We start from the raw sequence: 27,638 nt of genomic DNA, 5'->3' as shown, positions 1-27,638 counted from the left end.
AAGTCTAACTATAACTCGTAAACGGCATCACTGCCGTCGGTCCGAGGAAAATGCGTTTTAGTATTTAGTTAGGTAAACGTATTTTTTTTTTCGCTTAAAACCGTCAGCTAGGCGCTATATTATATAACAAGTACTGGTCTTACAGCGATTTACACGTGAAATATAATTAGCAGAATCAATATGGAGACAAAACAATGATACGTTTCAATAGGTACCTCGTAAACGTACAAAGGTTTACAGCACACACATGAGGGAATGACTTATACGCGACCGTTGTAGATGTGTGTATAATAGTCATAGTATACACACGGGAATCACTTTCCGGCGTGCCGTCGTCGAATTCAAAGGCCGAATTCATCAACAACCGTGTGTAGTGGAGGCAATATCGCCGGTGACATCATCACATACATACACTTACACACATGCAAAACACATTTAACGCTTTCTGCTGCCGGTGATTTATATTTATATACTGTACACTACTCGGAGCGAGCATTGTTGGGCAAAGTTCATGTCGTATACGAGTAGTAGGTATACACACACAAGGCGAAATGGCGAATTGACAAAAATACAAGACCAACAAGAATTTAATATCCCCGTTGATCTCTATATAATATGTATACGTACATATTTGTTTACTATAAATTAGCTGAAAAAGTTCTAAGCTGAACCGGTAACTATTGAAGGCGAAAGTTAACTATTTGTTTAACGTTGTTTATTTAACAAAACTAATCGATGTCGTTGTAGCTTGCCAAAAAAATCTCACGAGAACTATTATTTACAATTATTTTGATAACATATTCTCCGTGAACAAACGCGGACCAACTACGAACGCTCTCTTAGACACAACAATAATATCTTATATTAATATGAGAGAGTGAGAGAGATAGCCTCCACCAATACAATACCATTGTATTTTACTCTATGCACCTATTAATAAAAACGTACAATCGCGCGATTTGTTTATTCTCGATTATGAACCGACCGAGTTAAAAGATCTCACGCCGTATCCGAATGGTTCACAACATAAAATTAAGAATTAAATAAGCGTCATGTGTCAAAAAAAAACCCGGTTTGAAGGTGCCTACTTTGTTTGTTGATTTTTTCTTTTATATAATAATAATAAAAAGGCGTTTTAAACAACTGTGGTTGTGTTTTTAAAACTAGACAGTTGTGTTAGCCGGCACCGCTGTAATTCGAGATTTTAGACGATTAAAGGATATTATACTATATTTTGTAAATTTAAGAAGCTTAAATAATAAACACACAACGGTATATATATTATAATAAAATATATATTATCAAAACGTTATTGTTACGACACGACCGATCAAACAAACATTATGCACATTATTTTATTCGATTTAATATAATGTCAATACTGTTAACATAGGTGATACGTGCGTAATTGTTAGCGACGTACGAGTTATTTTACCGTCCAAAAAATTCATTGTTAACAATCGGAAATTGTTAACCACAACACAATCTCAGCAACTTCTACTATACAGTCTTAGTCACCAACAAAACGCAAAACAGCGGATATACAATGTATCGTATGACCGCGACAAAACGGTACGGAAAAAAATGCTACTGGTAAATTGCGCGTCAATTAAAAATAAAATAAAAAAACACACCGTTTGATTAATACAACGAGCGAACGTTATAGACAATAAAAATATTTAAAATAATGTATAAATAAAAATAATTTTAAAAAAACATTTTTACCTGGACTGTTGTTGGGTCCACTATGATCTACCACCATTGTAGTGTTATTGGTCAGTGCAAACCGGACCCACTTAGGTTTCGTTTGTGTTTTTCAGGTATCATAAAACTGGTATCATAACTTATCTCTAACCGGTCGTGTAGATGAGAGTTTTTCTGGAGGCAACGTCGATTTCATCTGCAAAATACGGTCACACAAACGTCTAGGATTATAATGGTGTACGAGAGGGCGAGAGAGAGAGAGATAGATAAATAGATAGATGGATAAAGAGAGAAAAATGCAACACTAAACCCACTAATAGTTTTGTGTACATCCCGCGCGCGCACCTAGAGACTACAACGACTACTACTACTACTACTACTACTGCAGACGTCAATTGCCCTCACCTTACGAGTCCGACAAAATGTTAAATAATAAAAAAAAAAAATAATAATAATAATAATAACAAGAAAATCAAATATATTTAAGCCGACGAGTGATCTATAGGTTGTACGTATCAAAACAACATGCGTCCGTCCACCAGCCGGGTTTATTAGAATGTAGAATGAAAGGCTGTGGCGAAGAGCTGCAGCGAAACGAGATTTGTTTTACACACATACAAACACACACAGGAGAGTGGAGTGTGCAGACCTTGAAATGGACAGCCGCCCCGGGCCTCGTATGAAAATGAGATTGTCAATCGAACTTCATGGATAATAACAATAACACGGCTAATGGCTCCACGCATGTTTTTTTATTGACGATTTAGATTTATTAATTATCTCACCGCCGGTTGAATGAAGGGATAAACGGGCCAGAGATGATAGCAGCAAGCCTACGCATTTTTTACACCATGGTTTATGGTCTTTATCGGGCGACGGTCATCAGACCACAGATATATATAATAAACTAGATTGCTAACTAGCGATAAGAATTGAAGCCGACGGTCCGCCATTCTGGCGGGATGGATTTATGTGTGTTATTAATGCATACAAATATCTTTATAATATCTTTATATATTATTATATCAATAATATATATACATGTGATTGTTATAAACGTATATATTATTCTCGCGTGATAAGGTTCTAATTCCCACCAGGATGGCGGAAAGTGGCTGCTTCAATCTTCTCTGTTGGTGGTATATAAAGTTAGCAATCTAGTTTATTATATATAACTGTGCATCAGGCAGACAACATTTCAAAGAGACCGTCAAATATTTGATACAAATCAATTTTACAAATTTTTACAGAAAAACAAAATTAAAATTATATTTTAACATGCTCACGTGGGTGAAACTAACAAATAAAAAAATATTTCGCAGGTAAATTTAATAGTATCAAACATTTTTACTTCAATTCGTTATCACTTGTACCCTTTTTTTGATTCTTGTCACTACATTGATAATCTATCTATACATATAAAAATGATGTATGTGTGTGTGTCTAACATTGCATTAGTACACCATTCTGCATTCATCGATCGCCATGAAACTTTGGGAAGTTGTTGAGTACACTCCCACGAAGGTTTCTGGCATAGTACTTTTTGAAAATTCCACCCCAAAGGGTGGCATCAAACATGAATTTTTTACTTTAAATGAGAAATATTTTTTCGCTACTAACCCAAAATAAACACTTGGTTTGTAACCATGGTAACCACGATACTCGAGCGAATGGTAGGTGATGTTTAAAGAAACAGGCCGATTCTAAGTACCACGATTCTGGGGACGCTATTAAACATTTTCACGATTGAAAATGGACCTGGGACTGAGACCCTTGAGTAAGAGGGGGACATAACCAATATAATGTTATGTACACATGTATGTAGATTAAAAAAAAAAGCCGAGACAGGGTATGCTAAAGTTTTATAATATAGCCTGGAATACTGACTTTTATTTATCTTATTTGTAATTATTTTACACAGCCCTGGCAAACTAAATCCCAGGCAACGCGGGGCGGGACAGCTTGTGATTAATAAAATAATACAAAATACAATTTTAGCTTCACGGACAAGTTGAAGTATAACTATTTATCGAACACGAGAATCAAACCGAACAACGGAAAGTCGAATTTGTAGAAACTAACTATATAGACCCTTAAAAGAAGTTATAAATTATATTATAAAACAAACAATATAATTTAAAGAATTATTTTTTATAGAAATTTACTTTCTGTCGCCTCGGATTCATTAAGTCAATTGCGTCACGATAACTTCTGATCTTGTTATTATAATAATTATTAGGTTTAATTGTTTAATAATCCAGATTAGAAACATCTATACAAATATCCACAAAAAAGGACACCAATACAATAAAATAAGTATTTACGCTTTTCCTAACTGCAATCCACGTTATTAATGGTCACAGACATACTCTCTTTCCATCTGAGCGTTGGATGTTGCATTTAGTATAGTATAATTGTTTTTACTTATTGTTGGTATATTAATATTCTGATATTGGTACTGATCAATATTATATAGTTTCGTACTGTTTTAATTGTCAATAATTTTAATCTTATTGAATATATTTAGTAACAACAAATTATTGTTTAATAACCAACGAGTCACAATATAGGTTAATAAAAATAATAAAAGAAATAACACTGTAAGATATGCTACACCGACTTCTATGGGCGGATGAACTGAAAAGTTTGAAAACAAAATAAAATTGTCAATAGTGTCATTAAGTTGAATGAATCGATATTTTCTTAATATAAACGTCTTACTCCTAAGTAGTCTTCATTTCTATTGATTTTATTGATCTAATTATTAACTACGATTCTTCACAATATAATATACTCAACAGTCTATTGTAAAAAATAAATTTTGATGAACTAACAAAACATGATAATCGTTGAAATTATTTATGCAGTAAAGACATTTCTTGGCATATAACAAATAAATCCAAAAATAAATTACAATTTACAAAATTGTTTTAGGTTTCTAGTCGTTTGAATACATTAAGGTTAAGAATTTAAATCTTGATACCAACGTTATGCAATCAAATATCCAAAAATTCCTTCCGGTTATTTTTTTAAAACAACAATTTCACCAAAGGAAAATAACATGCATTTATAATTTTAGGCTTATTTCGACAATATTTAAAAATAATTCTTTATTTATTACAAAATTATTCAAGTATTAGCATTTAGCACAAATAAACAACAATAGTGAAGCAATCAACGTAGTATGTACAATAGCAGTAAATATTTTGTAAACAACATAATACAAAAGATAGCTTATAGTGACAATTACCAAATAAATTATTATGTTTAGTTAAATTTAAAAGCTAATGAAAGAATCATCTAACTATGAATAACTGCTTCTTTTAAATTTTCAACTTTATTTTTAACTTTTTAGTTAAATTATCATTATTCATTACGATTATTCAACATGCACAGAACAATATGGATTTAATCTAAATTTCGTACGACTTAAAAAGATATATGCCTTTAAAAAAAAGCATAATGAAATTGTCCCTGAATATTATATTACGGACGCCTAAACGGATCGGTGAAAAAATAATTATATGAAAACGTTATTTTCTGCAATTTGCATGTTAACAGCGGTACTTTGTGATCAATTATAAGCCATATATATTTATACCCGTACTATACTTTTATATGTATGTAAATGTAATGAGTATACGTGTAGCAAACGGACAAGCTCAATTTTATCAAAACCATTCCCCGTCAACACGAATTTACAAGAATAAAAATAATAATTTACGCGTTTCCTGCGATTAGGCCACCATTGTTGTAAATAGATCCACCAGATCACCGGCAAATAAAAAATTATACGATAAAAAAAAACTACAAAATAATATTCCAGCAGCTTACGCGGCGCATTAAATACGTACAATTTGCTCGAAATAATTGCTGATTATTATTTTGTTTTGAAAGACGCACTTGGATATAATTTTTGTTTACTTTTCAAAATGTGATTTTGACGTCATACGAGTTTAAGAATGTATTAATAGGATAAAGATATTTGAACTTACATTGTCATCTTATAAACAGAAAAATCTGCAAAATGGCAATTTATTAGTGTAGTTTGTGATAGCACATGTAGGCATTACACGACAAAAAAATTGTCATACGGAGGAGATGGCGTTTCCTTAATCCTAGGTATGCGATAAAAATGTACATACCATACCTAGGTAAGTAAAAATATGTCGCCTTTTTTTTAATTTTTCAATATTAGAGCGCAGTGGGGGGTGTTTAGAACACCCTTAGATACGTAATTAAAGGTTAAAGGCATTTTTAACTAGACGTAGTGTATCAGACGTTCTTCATAACTAGCGAATATAATACTTAGAATTGCATATATTAATGATTAGATACATTATGTAGTATCCTGTATCGCTAACGTAATTTTATTAGCTAAAATAATGTTAGTGTCGACGAGTTCTTTCAAATAAACGTAAAAATGCAACTTCTTGATGCTACGTATACGTTTAGCTTAAATCACAAAAGTAAATATTTCCAAACATTTTGAAGCGATGGCATTGAGACAACTTAACTACACTAAAGTACACTATACACTCAAGTATTAGAAAATGATACAAGGAAAAATACATCGTTATACATTATTATACATTATAAATAAACACATCATAACGATATTAAACCGAATATGAAATGAAAAACTAAGCAATCGAATACAATAAAAAACTACTTTATAACATACAAATATTGTCATTAAATACTACCAATTTTTTTATAAAATAAACAAACATTTTTTACCGTCAATTATATTTGTTATTTATTTTTTTACAGTATATAATAGTTAGGAGTGGAGACTTACATGTAAACAGATTTTTATATAAAATTACAAAAGTTGATTTTGTTTGTGATTGTGTTTTTAGCCAATATAAACATAACGCGTATAAAAAGAAATTAATATTATTACATGTGGGATGAGATGTATTGTTATATAGTTGATTTGTTTTCGTTGTAACGAAAATATTATTTAGATAATTGTGATTTATTCACAACGGTGTTGGTGAGTTGCAGCCAAATCCCTAAATCAAGTACGAGTTGCGGCCCGGGTTTAGGAGAGAGACGTATGAGTTGCGGCCACATAATAATTACCACTTTATATTAGCCTATTAGCGCTATCCAGGAGACACCACAGAGAGGTTGGCTGAAGTATCTCCCAAAAATGTGTTTTTTGGTCAAGTTAAGTTCATGTTATTTGTCGATGAGCAGTTTCGTCGTTGTCATTTTAGTTTTTTTTACATTATTGAGTTGACAAAAATTCATCTGTCCTAACTTTGACACTCAAATAACTTCAAAAGTAATGAGATCACATTATATAAAAAAACAATGCGAAAATAAAAATTTAAAAACTAATTAAATCCTATAGGCTATAAGATATTGAGTGGATCTCTTTAAAAAAATCATTCTGTATAACTAAGTTGGCGATAAAAGTTTCAAGATAAAAAAGGTTTTACGGACCGCAACTCATACGTCCATCGAAAGCTGCTGGGCCGCAATTCACCGGTCTCAGGCATTGTAAACAACACCTCGGGCCGCAGCAACTCACCTACAGCCATTCACACATAGCAGCGGGAAATTTGGTACGACCAAAGTTTATTAGTTGTTCCACTTCACTTGCTTCATCAAAGAAAGATATGGTTCCATGGAAACATTTTTTTCTTATAATAAAGTAAGACCATACGAGTTCTCATCGAAAATATAACAAATTGGCATTCTGTCCGTGTATGTGTTTGTTCCTCGCGTCTGTGCAGTTTTTATGTCCGTCAATAGCGCCCATGAGGATTCGGGTTTTTTTATAATCTATAACAGTAAGTTTGTCCAGTAGTCTAAATAGTAGTCCAAGGCGGATTTTGACAACAGATTTTTAAGAACATTGTAAATGATATAAGGCCACATTAGATTTACATTCAGTCTAATTTTCAGTACTCAATTCCTAAAATAACGCTTAAAAAAGTTTTCACTCCATGGAAAGGGTTTATAATATTTAGATTAATCATTGTATATTGATAGTATTTGCTAAATGAAAAAAATCGGTATTTCGATTTAGGAAATATCGTAGTGCAAACACAAAAATAGGGAAAAAACAATACCTGTGTTTTACTCAGCTTACTCAGCATCGTATCGAAGCTAAAAAATGTTTTCAATACTTAGAAACATATACTAATATTAAAAAACCATTACTTAAACTACAATATAAGTAATAGTTTATTGCAGCGCGTCTTTCGCAGACTATTAAACCAATAAGTAAGTTGCGCAAAATCCCATTTTTTACACAATGCAATGTATTGTTATGCATGTGGTGAACGAACACGCAAAAGATAATGTGTGTTTTTAACATGTTCATTGTTCAGTTGATTTAGAAAATAAAAATACCTGTAGTTTTTTTAATGAGTAATAGACCGCCAATTTTATACAAAAAACTATGTACAAATATATAGTGTATGCTGTGCAATGTGTATAGTTATTAATATTAAAAGTGTCCCTCCATTACTCATTAATCAACATACGGGTATTTTGATTTTCTGATTAACTGAACATGTTACAAACACTATTATCTTTTGCATGTTCGTCTTCACATGCAGCAGCGCGTGGTCATATATATATGTATGTGTGTGTGTGTGTGTACATAAACACTAACAAAAGATTGAACTGAAGGCACTTTATGGTGTTATATAAATTAATGCATATTTTATAGAGTTCATTCTACGTCAAATAAATTGCCAAAAGATCTCAACATAGACTTAACCATAGCAACAATGTGTTCTAGACTATCCTAGGTTTCGTATCACTTTACTGAACACTATCGAATGACAACGCATGTTCTATAAATTGTGAATTCGTAATACTAGGCAAAGAATTTCCGAACATTGCTATATTCTTACTGTTAAAGTAAGTAAAAACTGTGTTTTAACAGCAAGAGTACTAAGAAGTTTTCAAAATGGTTATCGACTATTAGGTACATTTATTAACAGTTTTAACACGTTTTTATTACCTTGGTTACTAGATAAACATGAAAAATTGTGACGCGTTCAGTTTTATCTTTGGAAATTACTGTAATATACAACAATACATAAAACAAAGAAACTGTATATAATGTATACATTGAATAATACTTACATCAAACGAAGGACGTAAGAGAAAAACAGAATAGTTGTTTTATTCCTGGCAAAACCTTAGTGCATTACTAATGTAAATACAAATAACACAATTATAAAAGTTGGTATTTTTTAAATTTAAATAAACACGTCATTGTAAAATAATGAAGCAAAATTGTTTTGTATACTTCAACATAGTGTATTATTTGACCAAACTTTTTATGCGTGTTATGTTCTCTTCTTATTTTGTTCTCGATACAAATCTTGTTCAAAACGAATAAATACAAAAATTATCTTTCTTTAATTATAAACATGATTAAGAACAAAAATTGAGTATTTTTAACAGTTTTAAAGTTTTTTAAAACATTTTTTATTATTACAACACGTTATTAAACACATTATTAAACACGTTTTTCTTAGAAAAAAGTGACAACCGTTTTTTTCCCCGTACCCTTCACATATTAACCGCTACAATCATTTTCAAAAAGAGAGTTCAACTATTCAAACGCGACATTAATACAATTCAAATTTAATTTAATGTAACCCAATGGCCTTTGCCGCCGAGGGAAATAATAAAAAAAAATTAATACAATTCGAATATTCTTACGACACTAGGAAATATTTATTGTATCAATAATATTATAATAATAAATAGTAAACACATCAATTATCAAAATTAAGTTGAGCATGGATAGTTATAAAAAAAAAACTGTCAACATCATGCAGTTTTATGTTCCGGCCTATGATTTCTGAACAAATAAAACCACGTTGTACACAAATAGTTTTTTTCGAATTTAAAAAAAATTCTAGAACTTAAGACGTAGATAATATTCTTTACTTACAAAAAACTACATGATCTACACCCAAGGATTTTATGGACGCAGCTGGATGGTTTTGTTTCATTTAAGTCAAATTAATATTCAACAGGCGAACGGTATTAGTACCTTCTCATCGCACTCATTAATGAACATCTATTGTCCGGATGTAATTAATTGGGTTGTTAATAACTGTTTTTACTACATACAAAAACATGGGAAATCCTGTTTGAATAAATTTGCGATACAATCAAATTTTAAAGCGTTACTTAAGTGCTACAAACAATACGGGTGCGGTGTGTTAGTGTTATAATCTCAATGACGAATTTTAATTAACTGCAAATTTATTTTTATGTAATTCGTTTGTTTTTTCTGAAAAGCCATCAATACTTGATTATATTTATAGAAATAAAAACACATATATTTATATCAAACTGTTAAAAATATTAATTAATAAAAATTAAAATACTATAAAGCAACATTAATAACTGTCACCTTAAACTGAATATGTATTTTGTTACTATTTACTAAACAAAATACTCATAATCCACACTGTGTGATTGCGTTAAAAATAAATTTGGTACACAACAAGATACGAGTACCTATATGTATTTTATGTTTAAATTTAGTAGATTGTAGTGATACAACTTAAATATAAAACATATAGAAAGAAATAATATAATCTATTATAAATATTAAAAATGAATATACTAAATAAAAAATGTATTATGTTTGGGTCAGTAATCTGTAAATATGGATATGGATTTCATTGTAAAATTGTATAATGTTTATATTAAATAATAACAACAATATCAACTATTTTAATAGTATGTATTTAACAACAACGTATTGTATTTGATTAAGACTAATGTTTCTACTTTTGTTTTTATATTATTCTAATCATCCAACGCTGTTTTAATTCATAACTTACAAAACTTAGATTCTAGGTTTATGAAATACAATTTCAAAGATTGGTTGTGATTAAATACTTAAAAGTGTTCAATTATTCTTTCTAGACCAGATACGACGTGCGGCATAATATAATTACGTAATAATATTATATTAATATCATATGATATTATATTGTATAATGAATACAATGATACGGCAATACTTACATAAATAACAATTAAATTGTTTATAATTAAAACAAACAAATTATGCTAGTACAAAATGGCAAATGAATAAATTTAACGTAATACTCATTTTCTGTAAGTATATTTGCAATTTTGTAGTTTTTCTTTTTTAACAAACAGGTATTTGTATTTTGTGTTAGTTTAAAATATTATAAAATTACTAATTATTTCCCTTTTTAGTATGTTTTAGAACTGCATTAACTTTTGAAACTTAAATGGTATATTTAATTTTTTTTTTTATTTATTTATTAAAAATATATTTACAATCTGTAATATTAGTTACAATAAGTAAATTTGAAAAAAAATATATAATACAATGACAGGACAACGTGAAAGAAGGGGGATGTCCAGTAACACTACTTCAAATATTTAATTTACTTTATAATTTATGAATAATTTATTGACAATGTTGACTGGTCGACAACCAGTATTAGTTAGTGGGTTTTTTATGGGAGTTTCCCGAGTGCGTCTCGTTTAAAATTCTTACCTTTTTCATAGCCTGAGTGCGTCCGCAGTTATTTATCAACATTTTATTCAATAGCCAGAGTGCGTCCGCAGTCTTTAAACAACACTTTTATTCAATAGCCCCAATGCGTCCACAGTTATCAAACGACAAAGGTAATAATAATACAATTATTATAATGACTGTGGCAATGACAGGGGAAATCACATTTCATGTAGACCATGCAGACAATAATAAACCCGAAATTGACGACTTGTAAAAAAATTGATGTTATTGATGAAAACATCAAACAATACTACTCCACGCTTCCTCTCGGCCTAAATTTAATACATAAAAAATACATTTTTCAAAACTGGTTATCAATCAGTCAACATTTTCAATCTTAATGTATATAGTAAATTAAATATATTCGTGACCACATAAGATTTAAAAGTTGATAGATCTCTGGAAAAAAAATACAATTTGTAAATTGTCTAATATTGTAAAATAACATTAGCTTAAGTGTTTCCAAAAGGAAAAACTACAAAATTCCAATAATTTTAAGAAATGAGGGTCTTACGTTAAATTTATCACCCTGTATATGGTGGATTTCGTGAACCATCAACTTCTTCCACCTCACATATATATGATATGGTATATCCACCCCGTCGTCGGCAAATAACCATTTTTTATGAATATATTAGTTTAGTTAGGTTTTTTTGTTGGTGGTAACAAAGAGGCCCTTCGTCAATTTCAGGGATCCAAAGTTTGATTTTATGCTAATGAATCAATGATTAGTGATCAATGATTTATATTACCATGATTAGCGCCTTTAAAAAAAAATCATTCCGCCCCTGATTCAAGACTAGTTATTGTTAAAAAATTCTATATTAGTAAATTTTGTCAGTGAAATATGATAAAATAATCGTCGTGTTTAACTATTTGGATGACATGATTCCTAAAATAACAACCTAACAAAAAGTTATGCAGGGGGCGTCGTTTAAAGACACATAAGCGTACACTTAGATGTCAATTACTGGGAAACACGGTCATTTTGTCGTGTTAACCCGTAAACCATATTAAATTCCACAAATTGAGTAACAATGGTCAATGCACATATAAATTAAATGCACATGTACTACATTATAAGGACGTCCGTTTTTCCATTTAATACATACAACGGTCCCAGATTACCCTCCATTTATTTCCGTTCGATGATTGTCACAAAAAAAAAACTGTCACCGTTTCCGATCATATAATAGTATAATACATTACAAAGTGTGAATGGGAAGCGCTCACACTGTCAAGGACCCACCCGAAAATCAAGGTACATTAAAAAAAATACTCAACAAATAAATGTTGCACTTTTTACTACTGATAAAAAAATTACAAGGTCGTGTTAAGTAAATATTCAAATAAACATAGGCGGAACTGCAGGATGTATTTATAAAATATACTAATTTAATATAATATATTTTTGTAGAGGGCTATGGATATAAAACACGAACGCTATTATTGTATACAAACAAGTATTTCTGAAATAATAAGTTTACATATTTCAGTTTATGGATTTTCCAGTTTCTAATGATCCGTGTCTTATTCTAATTTCTATTAGTCTTGTAACCAACAGTTGTGTTAATTTGCTTTAAAAATGCAGTGTTATTTTTATTCTATTATTTATTTACAAATCCTTTGATTAATAAATGTTAAATTGTAATCATATTTTTCAACGAATGAAATTTATTAATTAATTACTTTAAAACCATAATAACAAGTTATAGCGCCATTTAATCTTTTGGATGTTTTTTTAAAAAATTACTATGTAACTAGTAGAAGTAATTCTATACAATATAGAATATGCTAGAATAAGCATTAACACAAATATTAATTAAACGATTCAAATGTTTGCTACAAATTTAATTTTATATTGACAAAAAAATATACTTCTATATATATATATATATATATATATATATATATATATATATATATATATATATATATATATATATATATATATTGTAAAGATATATAAATGGGAAGTAAATTAAGTTTAAAGAAATAATAATCAATGTCATTTAACATCTACAAAACAATTAAAGTTTATAAATTGTATTATATAATACAAACATGTATTAGCCGAGCTATTTTCATACTATTTAGTTAGTTTATAAGTTACCATTGTAAATTAATGCTTAGTTAACTTTTCTATTTTTTTTTTTGTATTTTTAGGATATTTTTTTATTTATAAATTAACGGCAATCGGCTTTTTTAAAATAATACAAATAAGTAGGTACATATTATAACAGTATAAAAGGAAAAAAATAATACAAAAAAAAAACTACTACTAACAATAAAAATAAATCAGAAGCCTCCGTACAAAACTATACAGTGTCATTGTATTCACGCATCATCCTAATTAGGGGGGCATTTTTAGCAAAATTCGTTCTGCTCAACGGTAAATAAAATTGACTTTGAAGTCTAGTATTGCTGGGTACAAGTATATTGAGTCGTTCCAGTAAACACGGAGCATCAATATCGCCATTCAATAATTTATGTATAAAATTAATCCCGAATTTCTTGCGTCGTTGGTCCAAAGACTCAAGCTTGAGTACTTGATTTATAGGAACATAATCATGGACATATAAATAAATAATTTCCCCTCCACTAAAAAATATTCTCTAATAAATCAAAAAATATATGTATTATAAATTTATTTATTTTGTGTCACATTTTAGTACAATATAGTGCAATTGCTGCATTCTTGTGTAAACCCCTAAATTTACTTATGATACAACGATCACTTTTTTTCAAAATATCGATAAATGCTATTATTAAACGGTAATCACATTATAGCTAGTTCGTTTGCAACGATCACCAATCTAAAAGAGAAACGGTTTAAAGGTAATTTTAATCGAATTATCTTGCCAAAAAAAGAAACCCCTATGATTTTTATAATGGACAAATTAACTTAAGTATACGGACACTAATTACTTATAACAATTGTTTTTTTTTTTTTAAATACAACTGATGTCCTTTATCGACTTTAACAAAATACACAACTTTTGATTGTCAAGAAGGAATTTATTGCAGAGTTCTACTAAAACATTGTTTTACATAATCAACGAACTGTTGGATTTGGGTCAGCATTATGTTTTAACGACCAATAAATATGCACAGATTTGTTTAACGTTATCTACATAAAATATTAGCTTAAGCAGCCTTGCATAGCAATTTTACTTTTAATAGCTTATTTAAACAATGATAACCTAATACAAATGATAACCATTTCGTAAAAAAACATTAAACATGTTTAAAAGGGATTGAGATAAAAATATTAAAACTATAATATTAATAATAATATATTATATATTTTAGGAAATTCCAAAACAATTAATGGATTGACGAACAGGAGCATGACGTGATAAAACGGTAATTTAACAAGGGTCAACAAGATAATAATAATAATTATTCGCAACATATAATTTGAGACAATTTATACGCGTAAGACAAGTATAATACATACAATATAAAAACATTTATAGTAATTAATTATATGTACACATCGCATATTATACGGCGTGTGCATAAATTATTATTAATTTGCATGTGACCGCAATAAATTATTTATATATTTCTTATTATACACATAACAAAAAGTGTCTCCTAAAAATTATGAAATGTTTTGCTTCTAAATCAAACTACGTGACTATCATATCAAGTTATTGGGAAAATTATAATTAAATATTTGAAGATAAAAATAGGGGTTTATGTTAATATTAATAAATATTGATAAGTATTTGCTTTGATACCAACATATTTAAACAGCATTTATCAAAAAAGAACTAGTCCACAAAAGACGTTTCAAATAGGTATTTATAGCTAGAATATATTTTAGAATGAAAAATATGCGAAATAAAATAAAGTTTGTGTAGAAAAAATATGTAAAACTTATTTAAAGACATTCAGGTTTGCAGAACGATTAAATTTTGACCTCAATTACTCAGATCAAATTACATGTGGACTGGTTCCATTCTGATAATTAATGTCGTCCATTTTAATTTAACATAATAGCATTGGTTATAATTTATAAATACTAAACAATAAATAGTATTTTACAATAGTCAATGGCAATGGATATTCCATTTATAATTGTATAAAACATAGTGCCCCAATCTACTGCACGAAATTATCAGAAATGTTGGCTTAAGTAGACGCAAGGCATACAAATACTCCTCGAAGCCGGATTTTAAATTTTCACGTTCGTTTGTGAGTTGTGTTAGTTATAACGCGAATTGTTCATATGCATACAATTAAGTTATCCGGATTATGACAGTCACGATTGCTCATAATAGATTTTACAGCTAAACTAACGCTGGGACACCAGCTGTTTATTTTCTCCATATTCATTTCATTAATTTCATTCACAACATTTTGGAATAAAATTGTTTTTTGAAAAAAATATTAATTAATTACATGTATTAATGTATTATTACTAGCTATCATTTTTGACGAGTACGACTAGTCATAAACTAATTAAATATAATTTTTTAAGATTTCCTTATGTTGCAACTTATTTTAAAAACAATTACATATTTAATATTTTTGAAATACGACACTCAATAATAACTTTATAAAAATAAATCAGTTTTAAATTTGTTGAGGGGCGTTTTAGACATACCTTTCCTGATCTGCAATCAAATTTATTATTTATTAACACAAAAACCAAATCAACACAACACTCAAAATAACTTCTGATATGAACATTATTGATAAATTATATTATATACGTATTCAAGGCATCAATCTAAAAAACACGTTTCTTATCATTTGGCATATTCAGGATTGTTTTGTTAAATGAAAAACATTTAAGTAGTAAAACTAATCTTTTTTCTAGTAAATATAATTATTCTGTAAATAAACTGATCTTAATAATCAAATAGATAATAACAATAATACGATATTAAAACGCATTAAAAACTTATACATTTTGCTTTTAAACATAAAAACATTATTTAAAAGTTCATTTAGATGATTTAACCCCTCCGCGCAAAAATCAAATAATAATAAGTACCTAAAGTTATTACCAAGTAATCAGTATCCTATTTGAAACTTTTTTGGAACGTTCTTTGACGAAAAAGGAATACTACACAATCCGTAATACAAACCTTTATCAATTTTATAATATTAATGATTTTAATCAAAATTATTTTTAAAAAAACTATAGCTCATTGACAAATACATTTAAAACCAAAGGAATAGACTTTTTTTTGTCAAATATTGAAAATGTTTTACTCCTTAACCCTTCACTGCACAATGTTCCATATATGGAACAATTGTATTTATTATTTATATCTGCTCATGCTATACATCTTTGATGTACAATGTTCCATATTTAGTATAATTCTTTAATTAGCGTTAAAAAGCAAATCTCAAAAAAAATTTATTTTTATTTTTTTAAGTTGTATTAAGTACATTTATAGCATATGGTTAAAAAAAAATGTCATGCAGTGAAGGGTTAAATAAAACGTATTTTAATTTATCATATAACTTACATACATGTAGCTATATATTTATACACTGATAACTGCAGCGGTAAACGGATATATAACTTGGGATATATATAACTAATATATATATTAGTTGTATAAAATATATATATTAATACTATCTAACGATTTTTCCCAAGTTATATATCCGTTTACCGCTGCAGTTATCAGTGTATAAATATATAGCTACATGTATGTAAGTTATATGATAAATTAAAATACGTTTTATTTAACCCTTCACTGCATGACATTTTTTTTTAACCATATGCTATAAATGTACTTAATACAACTTAAAAAAATAAAAATAAATTTTTTTTGAGATTTGCTTTTTAACGCTAATTAAAGAATTATACTAAATATTGAACATTGTACATCAAAGATGTATAGCATGAGCAAATATAAATAATAAATACAATTGTTCCATATATGGAACATTGTGCAGTGAAGGGTTAAGGAGTAAAACATTTTCAATATTTGACAAAAAAAAGTCTATTCCTTTGGTTTTAAATGTATTTGTCAATGAGCTATAGTTTTTTTAAAAATAATTTTGATTAAAACCATTAATATTATAAAATTATATATATATATATATATATATACAGAGATGGGCAAAATGGATTACTCGTAATCCACGATTAATAAAAAAACTGGATTACATTTAATCTAGTAATTCTTAGTTAACGGATTCGGATTACATTATTAATCCAATAATCCCTAGTATACGGATTACGGATTACATTATTAATCCAGAATTAAAAAAGTTTGGATTATTTTATTTCAGTAATCCCGAGTTTCGGATTACGGATTACTTTATTAATCCAGTAATTCCTAGTATCCCTAGTCGGAAGCGTTCATCGTCGAAACAGGACTAAAACGCACTTTCCCCATTATTATTTAATATAGCCTTAGAAAAGGCAGTAAGAGTACTACAAAACGAAGCTAGGGGACTAAACGTGGATGAATATCAAATTAAAGTGCTAGGGTTTGCAGATGGCCTCAATATCCTAGGTGACTCTTTGGATGATACAGTGAGAGCCACTGAAATACTAGAACGTGCAGCAGAACGAATAGGACTACAGATAAACACAGACAAAACAAAATTAATGGAACTCTTGAGTAGCGAAATATCGCCGGATGTGATGGAAACGATACCCTATGAGAAAGTTGAAGAGTTTCAGTGTCTGGGTACACTACTAAGTACGAAAAATGATTGGTCTCGTGAAATAGGGTCAAGAATAACAAAAGCAGAGAGAGCGTTTTTTACCTTATTAAAGTTCTCTAAATCTAAACTCTTCTCCAAGCGAACAAAAACAAGACTTTATACATCAATAATAAGGCCGATACTAACATATGGTTGTGAAGTATGGACTACTACAAGTGTAACACAGCGAAGACTGAGGACTTTTGAAAATAAGATATGGAGAAGAATATGTGGTCCGATCAGGGATCCGAGGACCGGTCAATGGTGCAGGAAGTTCAACCAAGAATTAAAGGAAGAACTAAATATAGTTACAATTAATGGATTCATAGAGTCAAAGGATAAAATGGCTAGGGCATGTTATGCGGCGTAACACAGATGCATTAACCAAGGTAGTATTAAATTGGAAGCCGGAAGAAAGAAGGCCACGGGGTCGTCCTCGGAAAAGATGGATGTCGTGGAAAAAGATTTGGAGGACCTTGGAGCACAGAATTGGAGAGAGATCGTGCAGGATCGAGATAAGTGGGGTGATTTAGTGATGGCGGCAAAAACTCTTCGAGAGTTATGAAGGCCGGAAGAAGAAGAAGAAGAAGAATCCCTAGTATACGGGTTACACTATTAATCCAGTAATCCCTAGTATACGGATTACATTATTAATCCAGTAATCCCTAGTATACGGATTACATTATTAATTTAGGATTTTTGTTTTATTCCAATAACCCAAACTTAAAGATAACTGTTTTTTTTTTCATTCCAGTAATCCAAAACATTGGACTTAAATAATATTTTTTTAAATTTAAATGTATTTAAATCATTTTTTTCTTTTATGCGGAGCTGGAAGGTATTGTTTTTACAATAATGTGTTTTATTTTTACTAGGAGTAAAACTAAACCGATGAGCCGATTTCTGCATACAAAAGTCTAAAGATTTCAAAATTTTAAATGTAAAATGTTAACTTGATTATAGTATGATATCATTTTTTTCAGATAATAAAATTAAACAATAATAACAAAATAATTTATTTAAAAAATTAACAAAAAAGTGTTGTTATATAAAATGTGTTTAAGCTAGATAAACTTGAGCTTTGTTAAAGTACCTACTAGGGCAGAGTATACTAATTGATTATTATTTGTAATCCATAAACCCGCAATTTTGAATAACGGATTACTTGGATTAATTAAAAAATAATTTAGTAATCCGGGATTACTTGTAATCCACGATGGAATAATTGTAATCCGTATTGGATTATTTGTAATCCATAATTTTAATATATTGGAATAACGGATTATTTTTAATCCAAGTAATCCGGGATTAATAATTCTGCCCATCTCTGTATATAAATATATAAAAAATGTATAGCCCAAAAGTTAGGATTTATAAACAGTCACAAAAAGGCTTAAAGGGCATTTATATGTTATAATATATTCTAATTTATTATCATAAACAACTTATTTAGTCGATTAGAGTTGGGATTTAAAATGTTAAACAAGGTTTGTATAGTTCGGTTGTTTATTCACTTTTTAAATCATAATAACCCAAACCCTAATAATTTTTTCTATGTTCGAAATTATCATTACTCATTAGGATTGCCGTAACTACACGTGACGGCAGAATGGGTACGTCAAGTCTACCATACGACATATCCGAGTATATAATATATCAAATATACTGTTTGAAACGAGACTATTGATTTTAAGTTTCGCCAGTTTATACTGAAAAAGCACCGTTAGTAAAAGTTCTTTACGCTTCTTTTTTAAGTTCTAACACTTAAGTAGAAGTACTTTGCATCAACTACTAAGTCAGTTAACCACAAAACTAGTTAAAAAATATTGGTATAATCCAAAATGATCAAACCACACGTCTTACTAAATCAACAAAGAATTATTTAGTACGATTTCTGATCTAACAAAAAACTCGACAACACAATTCCATAGTAAATATTAAACAATATTTACACTATAACCTCCATATTATAATATATACTACAAGCTGCCCGACCCGGCGTTACCTGGGATTTATTTTACCAGGACTGAGTAAAATAATTACAAATAAGATAAATAAAAGTCAGTATTCCAGGTTATATTATAAAACTTTAGCATACCCTGTCTCAGCTTTTTTTTGGATCTACATACATGTGTACATAATCACCTGCCATTCAATCGAGTACCGTGGTTACCATGGTACAAATCAAGTGTTAATTTTGGATTAGCAACGAAAAAAATTTCGTGTTAAAAGTACAAAAGTCGTGTTTGAGGCCACCCTTAAAGGTAGAATTTTCAAAAAGTATTATGCCAGAAACCTTCGCGGGAGTGTACTCAACAACAACATTCAGCTACTTCAATTTTGTTTTTTGCCCATTTCAACCCCTTAAAATAAAAATTGTTCAAAATCCTTTCTTATTGCACGCCTAAACTATAATACAAACATACCCTGAAAACTTCAAGTCGCTAGTTATAATAGTTTAGGCTGTGCGTTGATTATGAATCAGTCAGAACTTATTATTATATAATATATTATATTTTATATAGGTATATTATTATTTTATATATGTATTTTATTTTAGAGGTATACAAATTGCATAATTCCCTAAACTTTCTTCTTATCCTTTTGCGGTTTTATAAGTATGAACGATTAGTTATGTTCATTCGTCAGATTACACTTTAAAACACATATTTTTTTACACCCAAATCAGTGAGTTTTTTATATAGATCATTTTGAAAGGAAAATACTAATTACGTACTACGTGGAAAAAAAACTGAAAAGACGTAACGTCAATATTAATTTACAGGACTACAACAAAGCAGTATCTATTATTATTTTAATCTTATATAAAAGTTTTCTATTAGTTTAAACAAATAAAATATGAACAGAAAACGTGAACAAGGAAAAGTAAGCGATAAATTTGGATATTGAATTTTTTTTTTAAATATTGCATTATAATACTTCATGATTTCGAAAAATAACATCGTAAAAAACAACAAAATCAATCTAAGTATTAATTTTTTTCAATTTAAAGACATGCTTAGCATTTCCATGCGTTAAATTCACGAATAATTAGGAAATGCGATAGAAACTATTTCAAATATAGTAAAATCCATCTAATGAACTAGAAGATAAATATTTTGTATCAGAAAACATTAAATTTTATTACATTTGACGATCAATTGATGTACCGATAATAGCATAATTACACTGTAATGTATCAAATTAACTGGTAATTAAAACATATGACAACTAATGAGGTATTCAATTTAATTATTTCAGAAGATGTTTGAATATTTATAGTTTATCATAGAATCAAAATTAAGTGAATTAAATCTATTTGATATGATAATATAAATTATAATACAAAAAATAAAAATTACGTACATGTATTGTCACTATTTGTTTTTACGTTCATCGTTAAAAATAAAAGTAAATGCATTTTTATTTTTATATTAAAATTAAATAATCTAAATCTATAAAATGTTAAAAAAAACATACGAAATAATGCATGCGGTAGTATTACATGTATACATAAATACTATTTAGAATAATTATATAATACAAAGTTTTGGAAAGACAGGCGAACAAAAATTATAGCAAGTGCTACGTTATAAAAAGTCTGTAGTTTGTACTCGAATTTCCCAAACAAAAAGTAATTAACTGATAAAATTAATAAATGGCCAAGAATATTAGAAAACAAAACAGAAATGACAAAAATCTAAACGAGACAATAGTTTACATAATATACAAACAATATATTACTATTATATTATACACATTACAGTGTTATAAAATAGGTAAAATACGAAGCGAACAACACCATACGTAAAATGGAGGACTATATATATGTTCTTTTTCAAACAAAACGTTTTTCTTTTATTATTATTTACGAAGAACCCCAACACTTATATATAAAAAAATAATAACAATAGTAATGTTATTATTGTTTTTTCCCTTCCGCGTACAAGTATAGTGAGGTAGGTTATGACAGGGCAAGGGTACAACAGAGGACCAGCTATTGTTTGGTGCACGTGCATTTCAGAGGCTGTAATAGTACCTCCTTTTTAAGACCACCACAGGGAGGCGAACTGCGCTGCAAAAATTACTTCAGTTCTCCCCTTCGTTGAACACTTAAAATATTTTTGTGAGATAAAACGAACTGTGTTCGCCACAGCAACAATGACTTCCACGCAATTTTTTTTTTTTTTTCATAAATTAACATGACTACGCAGCAACAAAACATTATTATACCATTAAAATACTCACAGATGTATAATAAAAAAAATCAACACACTATTTGGTCGGCCTATCAAAGTTGCCATTGGTACAATCAGATGGTGAAAGAAAATTAAATATGTATTTTCTAAAGACGCAGCCTTGGGTAACTTTTCAACATAAATAAAACAATTCATAAATTACACAATTAAATGCACAATATAATATCTTATTGGTCTAATAATCCAAAACAGTGGTAACGCATGACGTTTATTTATTTATTTTTAACGTTACTGGATTATCTTAAGATGTACGTGTAAAGGTAACGTACAATTTTGACTACGTTCATACAAAAATAGATTTGGCGTATAAAAAAATGTTTTTCGCGTAGAAGACTTCTTAAATTTACCGCTTAATTTTTCTTTAATTTATTTGAAAGTTATTTAGATACTTAAAAAAGACAACAAGAGTCGACACGAACAGTGTACTATATTATTATCCTGCATTAAAAATCCTAAGTATATGTGTTAAGAAACAAATATGTGGTTCACATTGTTTTAAATTTGTTCAACAACTATGCATTATGTAATGCCTTCGACTTTGAAACATTGAAACTAAACCAAATGTTGACGGCAGTACTTATATGGTTATTAGAACATCGTTGTATTAATAGCATTTTTAAGTTTTTTATTATTCTACGTAATACTTCAATTTGATTAACCTAACAATACTATGCACACACGTTTTTTGAATATTTTTTAGTACTGCCTAGTAGTATTTGCGTCATATCGTCTAGGTCTTAAAAAGTTTTAAAAAAGTAGGTTATCGCTTAAATTAATCTTATAAAACTGAAAGCTATAAAACTGGCGTCGAACTAAAGGTTTCGAGTAATTACTCTGCAAAACAGTCGTTGTTCCCACTTCCCCCTCCTATGCTACTCTAGTTAGGGGGTAGAACGATAAAATTAATAAATTATATTCGAAAAATGGGTGTACATCGTAAGCCAGAGGAGTTTAGAACGAACCACGACACCTGTATTTTAGATAAAAACCTTAATCCAATTACATTTTTTAAAACACCGATAACCTCTAAAAACTCTTGAATAACTGTGAATGTTACCAAATTTATTTTTAATTATAAATTAAGTTTTATTAATTTTGAATTATATAATAGTTTTGTAAATAAACAGTTTTATTTTAATTTTTGTTAATACAATTTTTATCGGATCACATGAGATGGACCCAAAATAGCAGGTAAATTAAATAAAAACTTAAATTACGTACAGAACAGTAAGTAGTTAGTAATTTAAATGAAATATGCCTTAAAAAATGGTCAACTGGAAAAAACCCAAACCCCGAAAAAAAAGGCCGATAAACACTTAAACGTGGGAACTAGATAATACTAAAATATCACATCGCAGACAAGTGATAACGCAAGTCGCAAACAAACTGAATGTCACACGCGATTGTACCCAAAAAGACAAGTCTTTTTTACCTGTCGTTATAATAATTGTGAATAATAATGGCCAATGATATTTATTATTAATTTTGGACTCGCCGAACGACGATAACTAGGGTCCGCATAATGCCTACCTAACGGCTCACGGCCGACACATTAAGCTTGTGCAGATTAGCTTGTGGCAATACGGCAGTTACGTTTTTTGCCAATCGAAACGCATAAAACGTACTTCAGCCCAAACAATTGGATTTCTTTTTCTCCTCTCAAGGTGCGCGTTTGTTGGTGAGGACTTATGGCAAAACGAACGAGCGGTTTGCGGGGTGCTTGGTTGTCGAGTACGCATTACGATGTGGTACATCGGATAACCCGGTACTATGATCGCGCGCTGTAGCCAAAACCTAGGGGGAGAAGGAGGGCGAGAGCGAGGGGGGCGACGGTTGTGGCCTTGAAGTGGCGTCCTTGAACGGGCCAGATATTTGCCCTTGGACCTCACGGCTATCGCGAGAGACCGGCTACTATATACGACGACACCGAGTCTTCCCCGCAGTGGTCGACGATCACCTGTCGTTATTCATTATTATCACTACGCCGGCAAACGTGTAAAAAAAAATGATATCCCCCGAAACAAATAACAATTAATTAGCGCGTTATTGTTAAGTTTATATGTTATGATAATGTTTGAATACATTTACCAGTGCACAGCGACTGAGCGTACCTTGCCCGGCTATAGTAGACGTGCGTCGACGGCGACAGTGGTAAGTTGCACTCCGAGCGGCGTGTGCGCCTGAAGAGGACTTGTAGATGAGAACGGCAAAGCACTCGCAAAAAAATCAAACAAGACTTTCTCGAAATAAAAAAATATACATATATGTATCCTGACCGTGAGCTTTTGACGAACGGTTTATATGAAAAACAAAAAATTAAAAAATCACTTTTATAATACTATTATTTGATTTATGAACAAGCGAGAAGTACGTCGAACTTGTCGCCGGGCGAACGTCAGATCTGCTGTATACGCGACACAGTGTGGTGCAACTTCTCGCTCGTGTTTTGCAACTCAACAAGTTTCAAAGAGTGTTGAAAATAATTTTAAAAGAAAATTAAAAAAAAATTTACATGTCAATGATAATCATGAAAACACGATGACGGAACGAAAACGTCCAGGGTACGCGAGCCGCGTAAGTGTTTGGACAACCGAGAACGTCGCACTGTGTACGTCTGCACGTATCGCGTCCGCGGCCCGTCGTTCCCCACTATTTTTTTTGTCGATTAAAAATATTTCGATTATTTCTTCTCTCTACGGCGCTATCTAATCGGTCAATACTTTTTTTTCTTTTGAGTAAACACTCATTCACGACCATCGACAACCCTGTCTAGATTTCGTTTCAATTTAGAAAATATTAGTATATTTATTATATATTTTTACCAATAAATGTCAACGGCCAACAACCGCCCTTCGTCGTCTCCCATCGTCGGTCGTCGTCCGTCGAGACCACGACGACACGAGTTAAAAGTGAAATGGATATTAAATAACAAATAACATTATTATACTAGTATTGTATTGTTATTATTATTTATTATTATAATAACAAAGAAGGGTTAGCAGTGGGGTGCGCGTGTTTGAAACGCATGACGATTTATTTTGATTTGTGTGGCAGTGTTGTATGTAATATTTAGTGGTCTTGTGTATCTGTGTGCTGAGAATAGAGAAGAAACCTATCCGCGTATATGCCGATGTGCAATCCGTTGACCGGTCGGATAATAAAATGTGATAAAAACGCCCGCCATGTCCATCGGTCACCGCTTATACCCGCGTGTCATATAATAACAACAATATCAACGGACACGGTCTATAAATAGTAAATACTGTCTGCCCTTACGGGTTTATAGCCGGTTATTATTATTTTTTGTCTATTCTATTTATTTTTAAGTAAATGAATCAAGCACAAATAGAACGTTCCCGATAAAAATTACTAATCCTACTGAAAACACGTTATTTTATTAATAATGAACTCATATTTGTGTAGTATTGGTGTTCGTATAGTAAATTACTAGGGTGAGACGAAATCAAAATCCAATTAAAATTTTAATGATATCTTTTTTGAAAATTAAAAATATTCTTATGAACTTATAAGAGGAACAACTTTACGGTCATATAAATAAAACAATACTGTTTGCATTTCCCGTCTTCAGAAGAGATGTGTCAGGTAAATCTTTTTTGCCCTTCTCCCTGTTTTTGCCCTTTGGTTTTATTGAACACATTAACGGGTTCAAATGGACGTATACTTATCAAGAATGATCGGTGCAAGTCGTAACTAGAGTCGAGCCCACGGTTATAAACGTTAGATAACCGTAGTCAGGCCCCAATAAACCGTCATTTGATGTTCTGCCCACCATTCCTCGTCCAGCAAACGAGATTTTTTTTGGAAATCCAGAAATCTGCTTATGATTGATAAATGATAAATATCGGCTGGAGGTCGGAGGAAGTCATTATTCATAAACCAGCAGTTTCTCTAGTCCTGACATTAATAGTTATTACTTATTTACAACAAAGATAATAATATGAATAATATGTACACATTGCACATTATTGTACCTACGTTGTTTGTATGCATGTACATTGCATATTATATGGACGATTATTAATTTTCCGGTTTATTTCTTCACGTGATCGCAATAAATTGCTATTTATACATTTTATTATAAAAATTCCATTTGCCTACTCTATCTCATTTTGTTTCATTTTTTCAACGTCTAGAAAATTGAACGTATTACCATTAGAATTTTGTAAACTCAACTGTTTTTGCGTGAATTAAAAACGATTGCAGAGCGCAGCCCACAGGCACATTTGCAATATTACTCAGCTAAAAGTGCATAAAACTGTTATTGAATATGCGTTAGTTGAGTTGATTTTTTAAATTAAAGAACAATAACATTTTAAATAATTTGTATGCTATGACATTACTGCTAATATTTTAAAACATATGTTTTAATATTATGTGTACACTGTACTATCTGTATATATATATATATATATACATATATATGGCGAGGGGAAATGAGACCTCTTTTCCCGAGAATCCAAATTGCAGGAGAGGCCAAAACATTGATCAGGCTTTTTTTATATTTGACCCAAGCATTTTTTTAGCTTAAATGCGGAGCTAAAAAGGTATTGTTTTTACAATTTCTTTTTTTTTTGTGTGTCGGGACTCACGATATAATTTAAAAATTGCAGAACCAGTTTCTTCATGTAGCAAGTCTTTAGTTCAGAACCCGTATCTGTAAGATACTGTTCCCCTATATAACCGTAAAACCCCTAAAAAATGTAAAACCCCCATATTTTTAACTTAAAATTATGGCGTGCTATAACTTTTGTAAAGTAGTAGATTTGGTTCCTTTGTATGAAATATTCATTAGACATAATACTACCGATAAACATTGACAAACCAAAAAAATATCATAAATCCTTTCCCGTAGAAGAAAAGGGAACTTTTCTTTATTTTTATGTGAAATTTAAGGGCTTAAGGTCAAAAAATAATACCGCTGGTAGACATAGAATGAGGCTATAAAATATAAAAAATACAATACATATGGGTGGCAACAGCAAAAAAATAGTTAAGACAGACAATCAACTATAATCGTATCCACTTCAATACTAAAAATACATTTTTAATCACATTATTGTCATTACAATCGTTTTATCGATATTTGTATTGATATCATTACAGATTCGCATCGAAGCGTCTATTGAAAGTGATAAAATCACTTTCAGTAATAATAATTTCTGTAGACATGTCACCTCCCCTTCTCCAATATGCTACTTCCCGACTTCACTGTACTGGATTTTTTATTGCCAATATTTAAAGTACTTCAATGCTAAGTAAAATGTATCAAACCACCTTCTTATTTCTTACAAAAAAAATATTATCTTTACATGAAATTTAATGTATTAACCTAAACGAGTAATTTCTAATTTGTAGATAGTAATATGTATGAAAGCTATAAAAATACCTTTATGAGAAACGCTTTGGTGTAAATCTGTAAA

At 30.0% G+C, this 27,638-nt stretch overlaps 2 protein-coding genes across 12 annotated transcripts in view; one reads left to right on the top strand and one right to left on the bottom strand.

The window, feature by feature from the left end:
* LOC126837928 (60S ribosomal protein L17) overlaps positions 1-27,638 on the top strand; it is a 309,752-nt gene that overhangs the window by 255,951 nt on the left and 26,163 nt on the right. The window contains exon 1 of one of the 6 annotated variants that reach the window (XM_050571933.1): positions 23,632-23,641. The exons of the other annotated variants lie outside the window; for them this stretch is intronic. The gene's annotated coding sequence lies outside the window, so the exon portion shown is untranslated. Of the gene's footprint in view, positions 1-23,631; positions 23,642-27,638 lie in introns of those variants that run through there. 6 annotated transcript variants of the gene reach the window in all.
* Positions 1-27,638, bottom strand: part of LOC126837919 (synaptic vesicle glycoprotein 2B) — a 46,800-nt gene that overhangs the window by 5,042 nt on the left and 14,120 nt on the right. Inside the window, exons 1-2 of one of the 6 annotated variants that reach the window (XM_050571910.1) lie at positions 24,280-24,789; positions 1,726-1,900 (exon numbers count right to left, since the gene is read on the bottom strand). In XM_050571910.1, the coding sequence (XP_050427867.1) occupies positions 1,726-1,762 (37 nt within the window). In that variant the 5' untranslated portion in view covers positions 1,763-1,900; positions 24,280-24,789. Of the gene's footprint in view, positions 1-1,725; positions 1,901-2,018; positions 2,039-2,109; positions 2,254-24,279; positions 24,790-27,638 lie in introns of those variants that run through there. The other 5 variants (XM_050571906.1, XM_050571908.1, XM_050571909.1 and 2 more) reach the window with 5 other exon arrangements.

The sequence above is a fragment of the Adelges cooleyi genome, unplaced genomic scaffold (assembly GCF_023614345.1).
Source record: "Adelges cooleyi isolate 19-005CV unplaced genomic scaffold, UGA_ACOO_1.1 ACOO_flye_CR_arks_rails_tigmint_CR_PRNA_30, whole genome shotgun sequence".
Lineage (NCBI taxonomy): Eukaryota > Metazoa > Arthropoda > Insecta > Hemiptera > Adelgidae > Adelges > Adelges cooleyi.
Note: the sequence above shows the minus strand (reverse complement) of the source record. Positions and strands in the feature narration are given on the sequence as shown.